Source organism: Fusarium phalaenopsidis (genome assembly GCF_050370095.1).
Source record: "Fusarium phalaenopsidis strain FUZ10S chromosome Unknown contig_32332, whole genome shotgun sequence".
In the NCBI taxonomy this organism is placed as follows: domain Eukaryota; kingdom Fungi; phylum Ascomycota; class Sordariomycetes; order Hypocreales; family Nectriaceae; genus Fusarium; species Fusarium phalaenopsidis.
The window spans coordinates 2,198,972-2,218,020 of NW_028145391.1; the positions used below are offsets into that span (position 1 = coordinate 2,198,972).

A 19,049-nucleotide genomic window follows, 5' to 3' on the forward strand; every position below is an offset into this window, starting at 1 on the left:
GAGATGGGCGCAGATAAGAGAGGGGCGAAAACCCATTCGGGCGGGAAGCTATGATTAAGTGGTGATACGTAAGAATCCAAGACCCTCGTCAGGATCGTTTTTCGACATGTCGTGTGAAGGGGTCGTTGTGGGATGAGGCGTTGATGCTGCTGCTACTTCTGCTTCTGGAGGGTGTGTTTCCTAAAATCTCAGGCACCAAGTTTCGATATTGGTGATGGAAGGAGCAACGAGAGGACCTGTTCGTTTCAAGGAGAACTCAATTTGCCCTGAGTGGTCTGTCACAACTTGCACAATCAATCATTCCCCCTCCAAACAACATCCTCTTTAAGCTCCCACCCGTTGCCGATTGAGCATGCTCGCACCCAGCAGATCAGTCCCAGCAGAACGGTTGGACGGGGGGCGGGTGACGTCTGGAGCAGCCACTCGGGAGCATACGCGGTACGGCTTGAAAGCACTTCTGGGATGTGACAACCGAGACGAGTTGCTCAATCAAGGGGCCGGGCTTGCTCAGGGCAACTTGGATGAATCCCAAAGGATCAAGGTACGACGTCAACCAGGGAAGAGAAACTGGGCTGCCTGCTTGGCTCACATTCAGCGGCGGGCAGTACGACATTGTCGCGTGATGTAATGGGCCCTGTTGAAGGGATCCCTGCTGCACGTTTGGACCTGGGGGGAATGCCCGCCTCGTATTGGACGCTTGATTTCTGGCAGTGTCTTTGTTCCAGCCATCCAAGCCATCGAACCAGCAAACGGGCATATCCCCCACTGTCACCTGTGCTGGAAGGCTAGGACAAGTTTCAAGCCGTGAGCCATGATGAAAGACATCGATGTCCAACGACGGCTGACAAGCAACAGAACAGATAGATACTGTGTCTGACGGCTGGTAACATGGCACGCCATAGCCCCGCCTTTCCGCGAACAAAAACCTAAAAAGAAAAAGCTCATCATGCTCGAACCGAATGGGTGAAAGCGAAACCTCGAAATTCGCCGCGGCAGTCTCTCGGAACACCAAACATGGTAATCAATTTTCCGGCTCCAACAGCCATCGGCCACTTCCGCCTTGACAGGTGAAGAAGCCTCACAAGATTCCCTCAGTTATCGGTGCAGCATCTCAGCCATCCTGGTCCAGCCCAGGCAAAAGGCCTCAGTGACGGATCTCGAGTCGGCCAATCCCCGGCGATTGAAAACTCAGGCCCCGGTCATGACTATCTCTCGGCATCCGGGGGGGTCGGCTACGGAACCGCACCGCCCACCGAGAGGCAGCCACAACGGGGCAGCTATCGGTACATTGCCTGGTACAAGAGGGCAGAGTGGCAAATCACCAGTTTCCCTCTCCTCTGCGAACAGCATCAGGTATCTGCATGACCAGTTCCAGGTACCCCGGACCCTCACAAAGCCTGACCCGCCCTGTCGCCTGCGCCCAGAGCTGCAATCAGTAATCCCCGTTCAAATTTGAAGCAGCAGAGGGAAACCCTGAAAAGATGGGGGCCACGAGCTGTCCTGGAGGTGGACTCTTGAGCGTCAGTCAAACCGTGCTGTCGGCACTCTTTTGATTCCACAACAATTTGGGTGCAAGTCTCACTTGGCGCAGAGACACACTTTGACGCGCGGAATGTGATCGACATGGCGCCGAGATCTCTTCAACGCAACGGTTTCTTCAAGTATGGCGCTACGGTAGTCCAAGACCATAGCCAGAACGCCCACGTCGCTTCGCCTGCCCCCTCGTTGACAGGTCCCCGGCCCCTGCCCGAGGTTTTCATCAACTTAACCGGCTGAAGCTGGAGGGCTGGAGTGGCTGTTGTGATTCTCTTGCAAGTATCTATGCATTGCTGTACTGTGTCCTGGGACCGCGCGGCTCTAACAGCCGCCAGCGTTGTTCACATCAGACACATGTCGGTGTGAAGAGTGAGCCTAGCTATCTTTGAAGGTTCTTTAGAGTTCCGGGTCACCGAGCTTATCTTTTTCCTGACTAGGCAGGCTATGCTAGGGATGTGCAGACGGTCAATGTCTAGACGCGGATGTCGTGTCTTGGGACGTCTCCTGATCCGATCCTCGCATCAAAGGTGGCTTTTGTTCGCTCTTTGCCTGCTGCTCACCGTCGACGGTCGTGTCAACGCAACGCCTCATGGCTGAGTGAGCCGCCGAATCACCAAAGTAGCGTGCCCCCCAGGTCGTGCGAGTCCCGCGACCCCAAGACCCCAAGACCCCAAGCGCGCTAAGCCAACAACATCTTCGTCAGGACTTGTTGGTCTAGCCCCGGTGGAGCACGGAGCAGAGGCAACGGATGGGTTGCTCTTGGATGCCCTGGCCTCTCACTCCCCATCCTTGGCCCTCCCCACAGGCCCAGTCAGTGGGTGGTGGCCAACGCCCAAGACACCCTCCTCTCCAGAGCCCACAGCCCAGGGCCACAGATGACGGACGGGGCTCCGGGCCTTGGGTGACGGGCGTTGTCGTCTGTGTGCAACTCGAGGACTCGACCGTCGACGCTACTGTGCCCTCCGGATAGACAACCGGGTCGAGTCGATTCGCCCACACTCCTCGCCTCCGCAATATCTTGGGGACCAGCCGCACCTTGTCCGCATCCACTCTTGGACACTCCCACTCATCTCTTATCTCACCCTCCCAACTCTCTCCTACATTCATTCTTCTTGACATCCTCTTGGGCCTTGTCCACAGCCTTCTGCCTCACTCCTTGACCGACTGCGAGACGATTGACCGGCGCGAACCATCACCTTGGCCCCTTGCCACTCGCAGAATCAAGTTGGCCATCCCGGATCGACCATCTTTGCGAATGCGTCCTCAACGACTCTCGCTACCCAGTCTTTGACCTCGACCTTGACGGCAATCCTGTCCTAACCCCCCATTGTCCGTGCACCGATCTATCGATGCTCTTGATCTCGCACCGAAGGCCTCTATTTTCATGCATCCATCGCTTGTGCCGTTACTACCACCGCTCAAGTGCCATCGCCGGCCGCCTCATGTCGAGCTGAATCCTCGAGGCGTATCAGATCCAACTGCCGGCCCAACAGTACCGCATCCTCGGCCTCCTGCGTCGGCCCATCCGCAACCTCTGATCGAGTTATAAGCCCGAAGCCGTTTCGTTCACCTCGCTCGTCGAGCCCTCTGCGGAGGACGACGAGCGCGGACCGCCGACGTAGCCATGACGCTCTACTCGGATCCTCCAGCCCTCCGCGAATTCAAGTACGACAAGCCGACATTGCTTGTCTGCTGGTGGGCAACCTCGTTTTGCACCCTCATTATCCTGTTGCGACTTGCTGGCCGCTTCATCCGAACCGAACGACTCTTTACCGAAGACCGTGTCGCAGCATTAGCCCTGATCCCATTGTATGCTCGCATGGCATGCGTCCACTATATCCTCATATACGGAACGAACAATGCTCAATTCGACGGCGTCCATCTCACAGATGAGCAAATACGTCAAAAATCCATCGCAAGCGGCCTCGTGTTGGCCAGCCGGGTTTTCTACGCCGCAACGTATGTGGCGCGCCCTTTTCTCATCCCCTTGCCTTGCCCACATCCCGCCACGTCTAACCGTGCGCCAACGTCGAGTTTTAGATGCTGACTCTCCTTGAATAGTCTCTGGGTGCTCAAGACGGCCATTCTTGAGTTTCTCCACCGATTAACCCGTGCCACGTGGGAACGAGCATGGCAAACTTCTCTATACGCCATCCGAATTATCCTCGCAGTCACCTTTGTCGCAGTTGTCATTAGCGATCTCATCGAATGCCGCCCTTTCCGCGCTTACTGGCAGGTGTTGCCCGACCCCGGTGGCCAATGTCGCCAGGGTTATGTGCAGCTTATTACCATGGCTGTCTGCAACGTTTTGACGGATCTGCTGCTCGTCATTTTCCCCATCCCGATCATTGTGACGAGCGCAATGACGCTCAAGAGAAAGTTCCAGCTTGTGCTACTTTTCTCTCTCAGCTTGTCGGTTGTGGGCGTTACTCTTTACCGAGTACCACACATTATCAGAGAAGATGGCCGCCAGCAGTACCGATCACTTCTCGCCTCAGTGGAGCTCCTGTTTGCTACGGCCGCGGCTAACTCACTAGTTCTGGGTTCCTTCATGCGAGACCGAGGCCTGAAGAAGCAAAAGTTCCGACGAACCTCCGTGGCCGAATCTCTGGATCCCTCGCTCCATCCCAGGCGCCCAACTCTGCACCGTCATTGGGGAAGTGACGAGGACTTGGTCCGAGATGTTGGCATGACCGTTGACCCCGAACTCCGTGATCAGCCAGACAACAACAGCGACAGCGGCATCTTCCAATACACTCCCGCTCCCATCGCTCGGAAACTCGACCAAGATCTTGAACGTTGGCAATTCCCACAGCGGCAGCGCAGCAATGCAGAGCGAAGTGACGACTCTTTGTTGCCGCATGATGCTCTCGCTCTCGCCCAGGCAAGGAGTGATTCCGGTATTACACCAAGAAGAGTCTCATTCTTTGACGTTGGTGGGCTACTGGACACTCCTAGAGAAGGTAGCGGAAGCTTCCGTCATGACAGCCGCGATTCTTCCAACAAGGACGAATCAACATCAGAGCACACTCCTCCTGCGCCATCATTGCCGGCTAGCACGGGAGGATTCCGCCGTGGCTCTACCGCGCTCCTCCAAGACCTCGGAGGGATGTTTGGCCCTCTTAATACGAGACAAGGCCGATCCAAATCCAAGTCTGGAGGCACTGAGCTGCAGCCGATACCCCAGTCGCAGCAAGAGACACGGTACAACGCTCACGGGAAGCCCGAGGCGGAGCTCAGGGATCCAGGAGGTCTCCTGAGTTAGGAAGCTAACTTCCACCAACGATGAGGTCGGAGATTTCTGTCCTCTACGATATACTTATACTATGGCCGACGATACGCCTTACGACGATAGCGACATGTTTTTACCACGATTCTTTTTTTCCCGGTCCGCTCTTGGAGTAGATATAGCGGCAACCGGTTGGCGTTTATAGCATGGTGTCGGAGGATCCTCACGGAAAGGGATGGATGGCACGACGGGGTAATAATGTGCAAAGATGGATGCCATGATGACTTTTCTTTATCTCAGAGGCATATGAGAGAGGCGCGGGCTTTGGGCGCCTGCGCAAATGGTTGATACCTAGGGTTTATTATTCCGACCGACGTTTTTCACGTCGGCTTCTTTTGGTTTTGGGTCATCCGGTTGGTCTGGATGAATGGACGAATGGGTTGATGGATATTGGTTATATATACCCCGGCGAAAGCCAAGTTTACATTGGATGGAATTGGTAGGATTAAGGACATTGTTTATTGGCTCTGAAGAGCATCCAAATAGGATAATATTGATCCATATGATGGCATATGTCTTATCCACATTTATTGTATTGCCTGTGTTGATGTTTTGTGATTAACGTGATAATGGTTGCCTGTTGTGGCTACCTAGAGATGATATGCTCTCGAACACTGACATCGCACATAGCAGCTCTCAAGGTAGATGATAATCCTTCATTGGCTCTGCTACGGCATCGCGCAACATACATAAAACCCCTGAAACGCCAGCTTTTTAGAACCTCAATTACAGTTGATTGACGCCTCCATCCTTCCTTGATCTAACCAGACCTCTCGTCTCCGCAAATATAACATCCCCGTTGCCTCCTTTGTCCTTCGTCTATACACACAGCCGGTAACTGGCATACCGTCCGGCCGTCTCACTGTTACGGATGATCTTGACGACCTGGCCTCTCTTCAGGCCTAGGTAGCGAGCGACAGGATCTCGCTGCAGGATACGGGGCAGCTGGGTCTCCTTGAGGCGGTACCGCTTGAGGAGGGCAGTCTTCTCGTCGCGGGAGAGCAGGACGTGCTTGGGGACGAGCTCGTGGTGGGTGATATTGACCAGCAGATCGTCCTCGAGGAAGCACTCAATCTTGGCCAGGGACTCGACGCTGGCGAGCGACTTGCGGGCGGCGGGAGACAGGGGAACGTGGGTAACCATGATGCCCGTCTTGTAGTGGTTGGTGATGACGTACGTCGCGAACTGGCGGATCTGGCTCACGCCGAAGGTCTTGTCGGCGAGGAACTCGACCCAGATGGGGCCGCAGTCCGGGACTGGGTCGGGCTTGTCGGCCGTGGCTGGGGGGGTGAACTTTCTCAGCATGGACTCGCTGGGACGGGCGGAGAACTGAAGCTTTGCGCGGCTAGATGTTTGCGAAGAGATGTCAGCTGTGCTGCCTTGTGTATATGTGGTGTGTCTTTTGCAATCGCGAGAACGGGGGTCTTTGTTTTCTTACTTGATGGAGCCGTCGGGGTTGCAGTACTCGTCGCGGAAGCGGTCGAGCGAGATCTTGACTTCCTCCTCGGCGAGCTCGTATTCCTTTAGAGTCCATGTCAGTCTCGTGTGTTTCAAGGCATAACAAGAGACGCGCGACAGGTGTTGCGCCCTCATTCAATCAAAGACAAAGACATACTCGATCCGCGACCATCTCGTGGACGGTCCTCCACGCTCGCCAGAGCCGGACGACCTCCTTGGACCTGGCATCCGTAGGCACGTGATCGATATCCATGATGGTATGTTTCGGAACAAGATAGCAATTCGAGGTCGAAGGTTGTGATCGATTACGAGGGTGTAATTGTTTGGTTTGCGGTCGCGCGGGCCTCTCTGCTTCAAAAGTCAAAGTTTCTGCGGTCGCTCACAGCCTTGCATGCGTCGGCGCCGCAAAAGTCCAAAAAGTCCTTGAGCGGGTCCAAGCGTCAGATAGGGTCATGTGATTTACGCCACAGAGTTGGCAGATACGCCACAGTTGGATTGTGGACGTAGGGGTGCACCAGCCACGACGCCCAAGTCTAACCTAGAGTCAAAAGTGGAAGGAACAGCCCCGACCCCTGCCCACCAGTGCCAGCCCGCCCCAGACGGACGGCGACCAGGTCCGTCCAGGCACCGGAGGACCAGGTCCAGCGGCCGGGTCCAGTCCCTTCAGTGGTCTCGGGGCTTCCCTTCCAGTGGACGCTAGGGGAGACGACCCGACTCCAAGGGGAGGGGACACCCCTAAAAAGGCCACCGGCAGGACCTGAGCAGCCCCCGGAGACAAAGAAAAACAGCCCGTGAACGCACGGGCCAGAGCCCCAACGGCGGGCTCAAAATTGATCGCAAGTCAAACTGGAACCAGACACGGGTCCAGAAGCAGAAAGTGGTGACTTGGGTACCTTAATTACCTACTTTGGGGGGGCATATCCTTTTTTTTTCGTCCACCTCCTCCCGCCATCTCTCTCCTCTCTTACTTTGACACTTTCCCTTCTGACAACACGTGTCGTCGCCCTCACCTTCACTCTTGCTAGTCAAAGCCATCTCGAGCAGCTTCGCTCCCGGCTTCAACCTTCTCCCCGTCCTCCTCACCGTATCCTCTCCGGTACCCGCTTCTTCGCAATGGCCGAGACTGCGACTGCTCCCGCCCCTTCGGCGGACAAGCAAGCCCATACTCGTCCTACCAAGCCCGACGAGAATGCCTTTAAGGAGGCTCTCGCAAAGGCTGAGAAGGACCACAAGGTTTCCATGGACCACCTGGTACGGCTTCAACCCCCCCCTTCCTCGAGCAATGGTTATACCTATCAGCCCAGGTTCCACACCTGTGGGCTCATGTGCTGGCCAAGGGGTTTACACCGACTGACACTCTACTCTCTATAGGCTGCTGTCAAGGCCAAGATCGAAATTGCTATGCCCAACAAGAACAAGGACCAGCCTAGCCCGACCCAGAAGCGACGACAGGAGCTCATTGCCCAGGCCAACGAGATCCGCCAGAAGCAGGCTGGAGGCAAGAACGCCCGCACCACCAAGCTCGACCAGATCAAGCGCCTCGATGAGCAGGTTCGCAGCAGGATCGCCGAGCAAAAGACTGCCAAGGCCAAGGTTCCCTACAAGTCCCTCGAGGATGTCGACCGCCAGATCGCCACTCTTGACAAGCAGGTCAACTCCGGTACCATGAAGCTGGTCGACGAGAAGAAGGCTCTTTCCGACATCTCCAGCCTCCGAAAGATTCGAAAGAACTTTGGCCAGTTTGAGGACTCTCAGAAGCAGATTGACGATCTGCGTGCCAAGATCAAGGAGATCAAGGACAGCATGGATGATCCCGAGCAGAAGGCCATGTCGGAGCAGTACACCAAGATCCAGACTGAGCTCGATGCCATCAAGGCCGAGCAGGACGAGGCTTATAAGGGTCTGTCGACCCTCCGTGACGAGCGCACCAAGCTCCAGGCCGAGCAGCAGGAGAAGTACACCGCCATCCGCAAGCTCAAGGACGACTACTACGGCCAGAAGAAGGCTTTCCAGGCCTACGAGCGTGAGGCCCGTGAGCGCTACCGCGAGAAGCAGAGGGCCGAGCACGAGCGTCACATCCAGGAGCGCAAGAAGGCCGAGGCTGAGCGCCGCTTGGGCGATGCCAGCGACCCTGCCTACCTTGATGAGATTCGTCGCGCCAACAGCCTTCTCCAGTTCCTCGACCCTAACCACAAGGTTGAGAAGGGCCCCCTGATGGCCGATACTGGTCTCGGAGCTCAGGCTCAGCGAAGTGTCGATGAGGCCGGCCTTAAGGGCACCAAGCTCGTCCGCAAGGAGGACCGCGAGGAGGAGTACTTCTCTGCTGTTAAGAAGGGAAAGAAGGGTAAGAAGGGTGGCCATGCTGCCTCATCCAAGTTCTTCAATGTCCCTCCCTCCGTTGTCGAGGACTGCGCCGCCATGGGTATCGACCCTCCTATGAGTGCTCTGGACATCCCCGGCGTTACTGAGAAGGTTCGCGCCAAGCTCGACTTCTGGAAGAACGACCAGGAGGCCCAGACCAAGCGTGTAAGTATCCTCCATTTTACCCCCGAGTTAGTCATGTGGAGTCCAGTATACTGATGTCGAATGCAGAACATTGAGAAGGCCAAGAAGGAGATCGCTGAGCTTGAGGCCGCTGAGGCCAACGGCGAGAAGGTCGAGGAGGTTACCTCTGGCCTGAAGGAGACTTCGATTGCTGAGAAGCAGGAGTCGTAATCCTCTCCCACGCAGTCTCTATTCCGCTCGTCGGTATTCTCCCATGCCGACCATGCTGGGGCCATCCACAAATCTTCCTACCACCATCCTCACCACTTACTCCCGTCTTTCGTCCTTTCGGCATCCACCTCTCTGAACGTTCCTCGCGCCACCCCTCGGTATATCGAATCAAATGTTGAGGCGCCCTCAAACGTTATTCGAAGCTCATCTGGCCACTGAGTTAATTATGCCGAGTCTCTTGCCGCTTCCACCCTTTTCCCTCCCTCCCTATATAACCTCCTGGTCGAATATAAAAGCGCTTGTCGTGCTGTTTTGTAATTAGGCGCTGTTTTTTCACGAAGGTGATGCGCAAGAAAGAAGAACGAGAGATGAAGAAAAAATACAGTTGGTTCAATCTGGGAATGCTTGAATATTTGCGTGATGTGATTCATGTTCGGCTATCGAATATCTTGCCGATCTCGACCCTCCCCCAAGTCAATCGCTCGCTTACCACTCTATGGGGAGAACCTGATGAAGGGTCATGAGGAGTCGAAAAGAGTAGACTTGAGTTCGCATGCATCGGGCATATGCGCTCGCTTGGTTGATCGTCTCCTTTGGTGTTGCCCTGCATGCGTGCATCAATGACCACCAGCCGCATTCGAACCTTACAAAAGCCCCGTCGTCTCACTGCATTGCAGACACATAGATCCGCGGATAATATGTTGAAGCAACATGCAGGTATGGGCATGACACTAGCCAGCCCCCAGCTCGTCTTCGGCCTATCGCCATGGCCTCAGCTGCTCTCGGACGCCCCTCTTTTGATCAGCCATCCCCCACTCCTCCAGCCAAGAAATGCTGCTGGCCTTGCTCGGCCGCTCGCTCGCTCGCGTGCGTGCGGCAACTGTCTCGTTCGGCAGGCCATTGGGTCTGTCTGTGACCATCCATGATGGGTTGGGGGGTGCTCGTGGTTGAGTGAAATATTGCCTTCTGCGGCGTGGTATTTTGCTTGACTTCAAATACAAATATGCCCAACTTTGGTAAACCCCAACCAAATACTCCAAATGAAAATACTGCCAGACCGGGGAGGCTTCTAGTCCAACACAGGTGGAAACTTTGGCCCAAACTTTGAGAATCCTCGATGATGATGCCACTTTGGTCTGTTATGCCGGTAATACTCCACGCCCCAATTATGCGATGGTCGTGATGTTCGTAGTAGTCGTAATGATATGATTTGGCTGCATTGTATGCATGCCTTGCAGCAGCTGTCTTGTGTATGGATGGCTTTGGCAATGTCCGTCGGTCGTGGCCGCTTTCAGTAGCTGGGATAGTAAGACGCTGCAGGCGGTGGTGGAGGAGGCCCGAAGCCAGCAGGTCGCCTGTCTCGGGGGCCTGGAGTGCGGCGATCGAGTCGGGGCATGGGAGGAGGTGGTGTTTGAGAGTGAAGTGCGGCCGGGTCGCGGTATCCGACGGGTGCAACGGCTGCAGAACCACCGCCTCCTGGACCACCACCGCCGGCGCCGCCGCTTCCGCTTCGACGGTTTACTTTGCGGAAGTTTGACAGTGAACCTAGGGGCGGATCCTTGACCGCGGGCTCATCCTCCGCCGGCAGGGTCAATTCAACGAGGCCAAAGAAATACTCAAGAACTTCGGGGTATCGCTGTACGCTCGCTTGCCAATCTTCGTCAATGCCGCGCTTGAGGGAAGCCTGAGCTTCAGCAATCTGCGTCGGGTGAGGTGGTGCGTGGTAATAGTGATATGCGTGGGCGGTGATACGGTCCAAGTGGGCAGAGTGTGCCGTCTTACGTTGATCGGTGAGGAGGCGGAAGTACTCGAGGATGTAGTCCTGTGCGTGTCCTCGGACCCAAGATCTGTCAAGAGGTAGAGTTAGGATTGATTCGACGTCGGGATTGATAATCAGTCGGGCTTGCGAACCGTATCTCTGTGTATATCGACCGCATCATGCGGTCTTCGGCCTGCTTGACGGCGACGTCAAGTCCCTTGGCCTCGCAATCGCATGCCATTGACGCCGGAGCGTGGCATATCGCGCAATCGGGGTCCATCCTGTACGTGGTGGGCTTGCCAAACGGATAATTTCTGGTATACATCTTAGCGGAGGCGTCAGACAAATCGGCGGCGACGAAGCCGGAGAGAGTCGAGTCGAGTCGGGGAAAGTAGTAGGTAGGTAGGTAGATGGGTAGGATCGTGTGCAACGGGGCGGTCAACTCATGACATCGACGTGAAGGTAGGTTTGAGATCCCCCTCCAGCCCCGCAGGCGTATTTCATGAGGTGTGATGTAGGAGAGAGGGCCAGTGATGACGAGATTGCACGACGTAGGCCGGGGATGGGGGCCAGGAAGTGTAATTGCAGAGGAGAGAAGAGTCAAAAACTGACCTACCAGTAGCTTAAAGGCACGAGCCGTCCGTGTTAGAGTCTGTCGGGCGTGGCGGTAAGGAGATAACGAGACCAGGCGTGAAAATGGTCTGGTATGCCCGTTCAACACCAGCAGACGGGGGAAGAGAGCAGCTGTTTCGCTGGAGCCAGTATGTATCCTGCAAGGCAAGCACCAGCAGCTCTCGGGGCTCGAGCTGGAAGGGGAGGGAGAAACTGAAGAGCGAGATGGAAGAAGTCGCGTGGGGAAGCGAAGGAAGCTATGTGGAGAGATCGAATGAGGACGGCCGGACCACGTCTACAGTCGTGGCTCGAATGCGGGACCACGGAGCGTATGCAGGCTGACCCAATGACCTCGAGCTGGTACAAGGGAGGGGTCGATGGCGGCGAACCGTCGTTGGGCGATGCTGCGGCTCTCAGGTGTCTCTGCCGGGAAGGGTGGTGTTGATGAGCAGCAGCAGCAGCAGCAGCAGCAGCAGTACCACTCTGGGAGGGGGTGGAGGTCGAGCGCGAGTGGAACGTGGACGTGAGGAACTGGGACGAAGTTGACCAAGTCCGAGAGATGGAGGGCTGCTGGGCTGGGCTTCATGTAGAGAAGCGAGTCTCAGAGCTGAACCAACCGACGAACTTAAAAGAAGGCGGGAGATGGTCAGGCTTGACAAATGAGGAGTCGGTTGGGCTGGAGGTGGTGAGCCAGGGCACCGTTTGCCAAAACTGGACGAATAGAGATCGAGGTCAGCAGCAAGGAGCCCCAGCGAAGAGGCAAACCGGCGGCAGAGAGGGAACAGAGGGCTCAGTCCACGGATGTGAGTGAGAGCACAAGAATCTCGTTTGGTTTCGTTGGCGCTGCCGTCCGCTGCAACACCGATTCACCGCATTTTGGCGTCAGCAGCCGCTTGCTGCTCCATATCACTATCGGGGGCTGGTCGGTCGGTCTCAGTCCACTTGCTGGCCGAATGGCAATCGGCGCCAACTATGGGCCATTACGGTCTGGCTGCAGGATCCCGACGGGGCGAGGCGAGACGAACGACCAGGGGACGTTGGAGAGTCCATTGATTGGCAAGCCATCGAGAAGGGTCGCTGATTCGCGAGCTATCAGCATTCACTGTTAGTTTCCAATACTAGATGAAAGACAGAATCCCATCAACAAGATACTGACATTTGCGTGGTTGTACAGCCTGGCTTGTGCGTTCAGAACCGGCCAAAGCGCTCGGCAAATCGTACAGCTACTTCTCGGGTACAAGGTCCGTGAGGACAATGCATCGACTAGTGGCAATGGGACGTTGATTGTGTCAGATGAGCGAAGACGGTCGAAGCCCGGTATCGGCTATCGTCTTTCGCTTCCGGCGAAGAGGGACGGAAGAAGAAAAGGAAGAAATCCGTGGCTTTGAGATGAACGATCCTGACAGCCTTAGTAGTTTCACGAGAGAGTCCTAGATAATAACCTGAGGCATACAGTGCCTGGAGGCATGCGCGGTTGCCTACATTCACTAAAGTCCTCTTTCCCCTTTGGGACGTATTCCTGACCACGGCGGGGAAGCGCGGTAACATAGCGATGAAGATTGGACGAGAAGGAGTAGAGCAGGGCAGTCTTCTACAAATAGAACGATTCGAAGACGTGATTCAACTTAGTCCTCCCCTTCTTAACAATTAGACTTTCCTAGGCTGAGATATCCGTGAGATATCCGTCATGGATGGCTCTCCCGTGAACGCACCTGCCCGCCCAGGCCCCGCTCTTATCGGAGAAATTTTGGCCAAGCTTTGGCGTCAATGAGCTTCAACATCAAATCGTTGCTTGATTCAAGCACGAGCTTGTCGCTCAATTGTCAGCCATGGCTCCGCGTTGTCCGAGCGCGTCGGCGCCTTTCCTCCCCTTTCTCTACCCGTCGCTGTTTGCGTCAAGACACGCTTTTGCAAGCGTAACAGCTCTACGACGACGCTACAACTCGACCGTCAACGACCTCCCAGAGACACGACTCAACCCAGCTCCCGACGACTATGCCGCCCCAAGCTTCTCCGATAAAGCTCAGCTAAGCCTATATGCTGGCCGAGGTGGAAACGGTTGCATCTCCTTCTTGCGTGAGGCATATCTCGCCGAGGGCCCTCCCAATGGCGGCGACGGTGGTCATGGAGGTAATGTCTACATCCAAGCCGCCCATGGCGAGACCTCGCTACACAAGCTTGCGCGTAAGCGCTTTATCCGTGCGGGTCGGGGGAAGCATGGCCAAGGAAGTGCAAAGAGCGGTACTCGGGGAGACGATGTCATCATAACGGTGCCTGTGGGAACGGTTGTGCGTGAGCTGGAACGTGAGGATCCCGTCGCTGAGGAGGAGATGGATATGCGGCTGTGGCGTGTCCAGGAAAAGCAGCGCAAAAGGGAAGAGCGATTGGCTGCTATGGAAAGGCAGAAGAGGGAAGAGGAAGACGAGGAAGTATATGAAGAGGAGGAGAATGAGATTGAGGAGGATGAGGAGGAAGACCAGAACCCTGAGCGTCGCAAGTGGTTGCTATACCCCGGCCTGTCCAAGACTGATGTCAAGCAAACCGTCTTCCCTCGACTTCCGAAGCGCCATCGCCTCTATAAGCAACCTCCGCCCAAGATCCATCTCGACCTGTCTCGTCCGACGCCCAAGCCCATTCTCCTCGCAACCGGCGGTATCGGTGGCTTGGGGAATCCTCACTTCACATCGCGAGCGCATCCCCGCCCAATGTTCGCGACCAAGGGAGAAGACGCCATCAGCATGAAGATTGAGCTTGAGCTCAAGCTCCTCGCTGACGTTGGACTGGTGGGTCTCCCCAACGCTGGGAAGAGCACCCTCCTTCGTGCCATTACCAACAGCCGTACTCGTGTTGGTAACTGGGCTTTTACGACTCTGCAGCCCAATATTGGCACTGTTGTTCTTGACAAGTATTCTGGTCGACCTACAATCAAGAGCTATCGCCGCTATCCCGCTCAGATGGGACTGCCCGAGGAGGTCGAAACTGAGCCTCGCACTCGTTTCACCATCGCTGACATCCCCGGTCTGATTGAGGGTGCCCATCTGGACCGTGGTCTCGGAATTGCTTTCCTGCGTCACGTTGAGCGTGCTGGTGTCCTCGCCTTTGTCATTGACCTGGCAGCAGGCAATGCTGTCAAGGCTCTGGATGCGTTATGGCGTGAAGTCGGCTTATATGCGCAGATGCGCGATGAAGAGGAGGCAGACCGCGAGATTGACTCACGCGTTGACTGGAACCTTGAATCAGACCTGGACGGTCCCATGAATTTTCCCCCTGAGTTTGAGACCGGACTTCCTGACTCTACGATGACCCCGGCTCTTCAGATTGCTGGAAAGCCGTGGTTCGTTGTGGCGACCAAGGCCGACCTACCAGAAACCCAGAGTAACTTCAGAGAGCTCAAGGAGTATCTCGACGGCATCACCAAGGGCGATAAGCCGCACCCCAGCGGCGTCGAGAATGCCTGGACCAAGGACTGCACTGCCATCCCGGTGAGTGCTATCAACGGCCAAGGCGTTGACAGAATTGTGCACTGGACCGTCGGTCTTTTGGACGAGTAAATGGACACGTTGGGGAAGCCCCATGTATTATACCATCTGTATCAAGAGTTCATCCCTGGCCATGATTTAAACATTGTAACAACACCAAAATTTAATCAAACACGTTTACACCCAGTTTACCATTCTCATTTCACGCGGCCTCCTCCGCCTTGGTCTCACCCGCTGCCTCCTCCTTCACTGGCTCCGCAGCAGGCTCCTCAGGTGAAGGAAGATCCGCAACGTCGACCGCCTCCTTCTCACCAGCCTCGGCCTCGTTAGCTTGCTGGGCGACCTTTTGCTTCTCTAGAGTAACGTTGATAAGAGGGGAGGTGTCGTTAAAGATACGTAGAAGCATAGCAGATCGGTCCTCCTTGGGCAACATGAGGTTGAGCGAGTGAATGCTCTTCCAAATAGGCAGAGCCATACGCTCAGCAAAGTCGGGATCCGAGCCGTCAGGCTCAACACGGAGGACGGCGCAGCCCATACCGATGTCGCGGACACGCTCGCCAATCTCATCGAATCGCTCCCACTTGCCATCGTTAATACGAGGGAACATCTCGATGAGGAGCTTCCGGAAGGTCTCCTTGTTATGGAGGTGAACGACGCGGGGCTCGCCAACGTAACCCTGGAGGATGGGCATGCCCTCAGCCTGGATGCGCCATCGGCAAACCTCAGCGGACGGGGCGTCCTGCTTCATGTACATGCGGACACCACCGTGGATGAACTTGATTCCGCGGCCCTCGTTCTCAGTCAGGATATCCCTGAGGAGAGCGCTGGTGTAGTAGATAGCCTTGGCGGGCTCACCCATCTCGTTTCGCACCATGTATCGATCATCGGGGAAGCGGCTAGAGATGTGGTAAAAGTCCTTGATGTTCTGGACGGTTGGGTGAGCTGGGTCAAGGTACTTGAAGGGCTCCTCAACGGGGCCGTTTCGGCGAGGCTTGCTGCCCTCCTGGTTCTTCGCCTGAGCCTGAGGAACAGGCGTGGCACTAGCTGACGACTCAACTTCGGTCTTGGCCTTCTTTGCGGGCTGATCCTCGGCATCCTCAGACTCCAACGGCCTCTTATGTCCGTTGGTGGATGCATCCGCCATAGCGACATCCTCCTGCTTGGCTTCCTCAGCAGCAGGGGCGGCCTCAGTGGCAGCGGGGACAGCCTCAGCCTCCTCCTTAGCGGGCTCCTTCTCTTCGGAAGCAGCCTGAGCCTCGCCGTTGGCCTTGGGCTGGGCCTGAGGCTTGGGATCGTTCTCATTTCTAGCCTTGAACTCTGACTTCTTTTCCAAAACAGTGATGAAGAAGCCACCAGTATCCTGCATGTGGGGGTAAACTCTCATGCAGCGTTCCAGAGGCAGATCAGCGCAGTCAGAACCCTCAACCCGAGGGAACATGGTCTCAACGACTCTTCCGGGGATGACGTTGTCGGGGCTCTCCTTGGCAAAGTCCTCAACCTCCTTCCAAGAGCTCCAGATCCTGGCGCTCTTGTCCATAATCTTCCAGTCCCTCATGCCAGGGTTTCGCTTCAGGTTGGGCAACTGGTCACTGCAGTCGACGATCTCGACATTTTCGGCGCCGCCACATCGCTCAATGGCAGAAACAACGACGGACTCGTTCTCGACGGGGTTCATGCTGCAGGTGGAGAAGACGACTCGGCCGCCAACCTTGAGCAGCTGAAGAGCTCGCACCAGGATTCTGATCTGAGTCTGGTGCAGACCCAGGGCGCTTCCAGGCTGCCAATCCTTCCAGATGTTGGCGTTCTTACGCAGAGTTCCATCACCGGAGCAAGGAACATCGGCCAGAATACGGTCGAACTTGAGATAGGTGGGCTTGCTGTTACCCTCCCTGGGGGGAAGCCTGATGGAGGGGAACTGAGTAGCGTCGTGGTTCGTGACGAGAAGGTTGGGGGAAGAGAGTCGCTTCAACTGGTGAACAAGCATGTGGCCGCGCTTGTAGTCAGAGTCGTTGGCGATGAGCATACCAGTAGCTCTTCCGGCATCGCTGGGGTCGGCTTCCAGATCGGCCTCGAGCTCGTCTTGCGTCTCAGCGCCCAGATCCAGACCGTCATCCTTGGCGAAAGATCGGAGAACCTTGCGAACACGAGCCTCCTCGCCCTGGTGGATCATCTCAAGCAGCTGCGCCGCCTTGCTTCCAGGCGCGGCACACATGTCCAGGACGGTCATGCCAGGGTGGAGGTCCATCAGCAGAGGAGGAATCATGCTGACGACTTCCTGTCGGCTAATGTTTCCAACGCTCGTCTCGGAGACCAGGAACTTTTGGAACGCGGCGAAGGGAGGGAACTTGCGGATGACGTTCTTGGGAGTGGTCATCCACCAAGCCAAATCGTCGGGGTACCAGGGCACAGGCTGAGGGGGCTCGACAGGGCGACCATCCTGGTGCTCGATGTTAACGATCTCGGGAATGTATCTGGTCTGAAGGAGGCCCTTGACGGTGAGGGCGTGACTGTGTGGCGATCAAGGTTAGCAGGCAGTTCGCGACACCGCGACACGTGAGACGCACCCTTTGGAACCGCAAAACCTGAAGCTGTTGGGGAGCTCGCGTCTGAGAGCCTCCCAGTAAGCGTTCTTCTCCTCCTCGGGGAGCTGGAGCAGGGTGTCGTAGAAGCGCTGGAGCTTCTCGTTCTCCTTGGGGATGACGGGATAGTCTCTCCAACCGCCTCCGGCCTGCGCGCCTCCTCGGCCGCCGCCGCCGCCTCTCCTGTTCTTTCCCTATGTGTCGCGTCACGTCAGCAGAGCGCAATTGGCGCGTTAGGGGTCGGGGGAATGCGTACCCTGAAGCTCTTCTTGCCCATGGTCGCAAATGTTTTGGAGTGATTGAGCTGAGCTTTGCGACAGAAATTTTGACGGCAGAAAAAAGACCCAGGCCATGCCCCGCCGCTTTTACGCTTTTCAGCACCCCGCCTGCGCGCTAATGCTAGGTTTGAGGCTGGGCTGCAGGTCCGTGACCCACAGATTATCCTCAGGGAGAGCATATGGGTTGCAAGATATACTCAGACTTTTGTTCGAGGTATGTCACATTTTCTCTTGTTTTCTCCAATTTTTTGCGTCTAGTTGGTTAAGCATGGGGACAAGTGATTATCAGTTTTCTCAGCCCTTGGTGGGGGCCGCCCACACCTCCCAACGAGAGAAGAGTGTTGGTATGTTCTCCTCCAAGAGCAGCTCTGAAGATATTATAGAAATACTAAAATCTGAAATAAAAGATCTGAAGTATCACCTCTCATTAGGATATTCATTTATCATTTCAGTATTTTTCTTATCAATTGTTCTCATAAAACTGAGGCCTTTGAGAGGAGTCAGAGCTCAACCTTGCACCATGGGCTAGTGCGCGACTCAAGAAACCAGGATGTGATATATCTCGGTATCCGAAAGACTGGCATAGTTGGAAAAATCACATTCATTGACGATTGGTCAATTGTTGCATCCTCAAAACGATATCTGAGGCCAATAGAAATTGTTAAGCAGGCCAAGCCGAAGCCGAAGCCGAAGCCGGATACCCAGTTTTCGAGGCAGAATGAGCCAGTAGCATCTTCCTCTCATGGTTTCGGTCCGAGCTACTGCAGCTTAAACACGAGGAGTTCCTCACCTTCAGCTTATACGTGAACTTCACCTCATAGTTGAATCTTTTCCAGAACATGAAATGAGAACCACTCAAAATCATCCGCCTCGAAGGCCGAACGGTAGACCGGAAGCTTGTGATCCATGTCGAGCACGCAAAGTAGCCTGTGATCACACCCGACCCAGCTGTGATCGATGTCGAAAGCGAGGAGAGGCCAGCCGATGCGTCTATACAACAACTACTTCACGCTCGAGGAGCAGAATTCAATTTTACTCGGAACAACCTGAAGTATCTTCTCCGTCATCTCAGTCTTCCAGGACGGTAATGCGCAACTCTGTTTTTGGTCCAGGCTACCTCGGGTCTACAAGTCATGCTTCTGTCTTTAAAGAAACCAGAGACAGCCTCTCCATCCTCGAACAGCCCGACTCTCAAAATATTGAGTCAGAAACATCTCGTCAGCAATCCCAGTTGGACATTGGATTTCGCGATCTGCCTCTCCCGACTCGTCAGATGTGTCTTCTCGTTCTGCAGTACCTCCCAGGCCAACAAGACGCCTGCATGGTTTTCCACGGTGATCCTTC

The 19,049-nt window shown here is 55.5% G+C and overlaps 6 protein-coding genes across 6 annotated transcripts; 3 read left to right on the forward strand and 3 right to left on the reverse strand.

Annotated features, from left to right (window-relative positions):
• Positions 1-3,160: 3,160 nt before the first annotated feature.
• Positions 3,161-4,801, forward strand: LRP88_13676 (uncharacterized protein; the record flags this gene model as incomplete). Its single annotated transcript, XM_083250034.1, has 2 exons — positions 3,161-3,495; positions 3,598-4,801. 2 exons carry the CDS (start codon positions 3,161-3,163, stop codon positions 4,799-4,801), a joined length of 1,539 nt encoding a protein of 512 aa, XP_083094368.1.
• Positions 4,802-5,644: 843 nt separating this feature from the next.
• LRP88_13677 (DNA-directed RNA polymerase core subunit RPB5) lies at positions 5,645-6,536 on the reverse strand (the record flags this gene model as incomplete). Its single annotated transcript, XM_083250035.1, has 3 exons — positions 5,645-6,170; positions 6,264-6,346; positions 6,441-6,536. The coding sequence occupies 3 exons, from the start codon at positions 6,534-6,536 to the stop codon at positions 5,645-5,647; spliced, it is 705 nt and encodes a 234-aa protein (XP_083094369.1).
• An 860-nt stretch (positions 6,537-7,396) lies between these two features.
• Positions 7,397-8,998, forward strand: LRP88_13678 (uncharacterized protein; the record flags this gene model as incomplete). Its single annotated transcript, XM_083250036.1, has 3 exons — positions 7,397-7,534; positions 7,655-8,809; positions 8,876-8,998. 3 exons carry the CDS (start codon positions 7,397-7,399, stop codon positions 8,996-8,998), a joined length of 1,416 nt encoding a protein of 471 aa, XP_083094370.1.
• Positions 8,999-10,289: 1,291 nt separating this feature from the next.
• Positions 10,290-11,037, reverse strand: LRP88_13679 (uncharacterized protein; the record flags this gene model as incomplete). Its single annotated transcript, XM_083250037.1, has 2 exons — positions 10,290-10,845; positions 10,910-11,037. The coding sequence occupies 2 exons, from the start codon at positions 11,035-11,037 to the stop codon at positions 10,290-10,292; spliced, it is 684 nt and encodes a 227-aa protein (XP_083094371.1).
• A 2,161-nt stretch (positions 11,038-13,198) lies between these two features.
• LRP88_13680 (protein MTG2) lies at positions 13,199-14,920 on the forward strand (the record flags this gene model as incomplete). The annotated part of the gene is made up of 1 exon (XM_083250038.1): positions 13,199-14,920. One exon carries the CDS (start codon positions 13,199-13,201, stop codon positions 14,918-14,920), a length of 1,722 nt encoding a protein of 573 aa, XP_083094372.1.
• A 130-nt stretch (positions 14,921-15,050) lies between these two features.
• Positions 15,051-17,704, reverse strand: LRP88_13681 (tRNA (cytosine-C5-)-methyltransferase; the record flags this gene model as incomplete). Its single annotated transcript, XM_083250039.1, has 3 exons — positions 15,051-17,355; positions 17,413-17,621; positions 17,684-17,704. 3 exons carry the CDS (start codon positions 17,702-17,704, stop codon positions 15,051-15,053), a joined length of 2,535 nt encoding a protein of 844 aa, XP_083094373.1.
• Positions 17,705-19,049: the final 1,345 nt, after the last annotated feature.